At 45.3% G+C, this 1,858-nt stretch overlaps 1 protein-coding gene across 1 annotated transcript; it reads left to right on the top strand.

The window, feature by feature from the left end:
• Positions 1-423: 423 nt before the first annotated feature.
• On the top strand, positions 424-1,626 carry LOC134658545 (uncharacterized). Its single transcript, XM_063514230.1, has one exon. The coding sequence runs from the start codon at positions 424-426 to the stop codon at positions 1,624-1,626; it is 1,203 nt and encodes a 400-aa protein (XP_063370300.1).
• The last annotated feature ends 232 nt before the right edge of the window (positions 1,627-1,858 follow it).

Genomic DNA, 1,858 nt, shown 5'->3' with positions numbered 1-1,858 from the left:
CCCGTGCCCTGACCAAAATTTTAAATTGAAATAACTTTTATAGTTTTATGAATATTTTTACCCCATAAGAAAATTAATGTTTATTATATTTTTTATCAAATTATCAGCATATTTTTTTTTGTGTAATGTTGGTATTTCAAAATTCCATGGGAATTAGACAAAAATGCTCGTTTGGTGAAATTGACCCATTTGGATAAGAGGGGAGTTTTCTGTCAGGCGTTTGCGGACGACGTGGTGTTGGTTCATGACGGTGGGACAGCTCTGGAAGTGGAGAGGAGTGCAAATTTCGCTCTCGAACATGTTCGTGAGTGGGGAGTCGAGAACAAGCTCAAATTCGCGCCACAAAAAACGAATGCGATGACAATAACAAGAAAGCTGAAATTTGACTCACCACGTCTGAGCATGGGCGGGATCGACATTAGCATGTCAGAACAAATAAAGCTGCTAGGCGTCACTATAGACAAAAAACTAACTTTTAACGAACACGTCGCAAACGTCTGCAGAAAAGCAACCGGTGTCTACAAGCAGTTGTCCAGAGCAGCCAGAGTGGGCTGGGGCCTAAACCCTGAAGTAATTAAAACTATATATGTAGCCACCATTGAACCCATACTGCTCTACGCTGCCAGCGTCTGGGCGCCGGCCGCGGAGAAGTTGATGGTGCGAAGGCAATTGGACGTAGTGCAGCGTGGAGTAGCCCAGAAGATCTGCAGAGCGTATAGAACGGTATCATTAAACTCAGCTCTGGTGCTGGCCGGGATACTCCCACTCGACCTACGAGTCCGAGAGGCGGCTGCTCTATATGAAGCTAAGAGAGGGGTACCCCGGCCATCGCTGGGAGACAGAGAGGTCGAAAAGATGGCCTCAGCAATTGAGGCACCTCACCCCGCAGACCAAACCACACTGACATTCATCAGCCTGGCAGACCAGGAGCAGGTGGACAACAACAGTGGACACGAGATACGCATTTTCACTGACGGGAGCAAGATTGGGGGCAAGGTCGGAGCTGCGCTATCAATATGGAATAGCGAAGCAGAGATAAAATCCCTCAAACTTGCATTACCAGAATACTGCACTGTCTACCAGGCTGAATTACTAGCAATCTGCAGAGCGACGAGGGTGATCCTTAGCCGTAAGGAGTCGACTTTTGGAGTCTATAGCGACTCAATGGCCGCCCTCCAAACAGTCACTAACCACTGTTGCCTCCATCCACTAGCCGTAGAAACCAGAGAGAACTTGAGATTTATATCTCTCCAGAACAAGATTATCACTCTGTTCTGGATCAAAGCTCATGCGGGATTGGAGGGAAATGAGAGGGCGGACCAACTAGCAAAGGCGGCTGCTACGGGATCTAAGAAAAAGCCGGACTACGACCTGTGTCCGATTTCATATGTCAAGCGAAGTATTCGGATGACAACGCTTGATGAGTGGAATCGTAGATACACGACCGGCTGCACAGCTTCCATCACCAAACTGTTTTTCCCAGACGCGATAGCAGCCTACAGGACAATACGTAAAATTAATATAGATAGTGTCACCACGCAGATTTTCACAGGGCACGGTGGGTTCTCCGAATACCTGAACCGCTTCAAGTGCAAGGACAACCCATCGTGCATCTGTGGAAATTAAATAGCAGAAACGGTCCCCCATATACTGCTGGAGTGTCCTGTATACGGATTGGAACGACTAAATATACAGTACGAAATAAATATGGAAATGACACTAGAAAATATAAGTGGAATAATGGAGAGCAAGAATAGAGAGAAGTTCCTACAGTATTGTAAAAGCATAGCCAAACGCGTAATAGAAAATAATAAAACTAGAGAATAAAATATGTTATTATAATATTTGAATATATTAA

This window comes from Cydia amplana, chromosome 22, assembly GCF_948474715.1.
Source record: "Cydia amplana chromosome 22, ilCydAmpl1.1, whole genome shotgun sequence".
Classification (NCBI taxonomy): Eukaryota; Metazoa; Arthropoda; class Insecta; order Lepidoptera; family Tortricidae; genus Cydia; species Cydia amplana.
Note: the sequence above shows the minus strand (reverse complement) of the source record. Positions and strands in the feature narration are given on the sequence as shown.

What these genes read in the sequence shown, in the direction of transcription:
- LOC134658545 (XM_063514230.1), top strand. Translation starts at nt 424, where the DNA reads ATGTCAGAACAAATAAAGCTGCTAGGCGTCACTATAGACAAAAAACTA.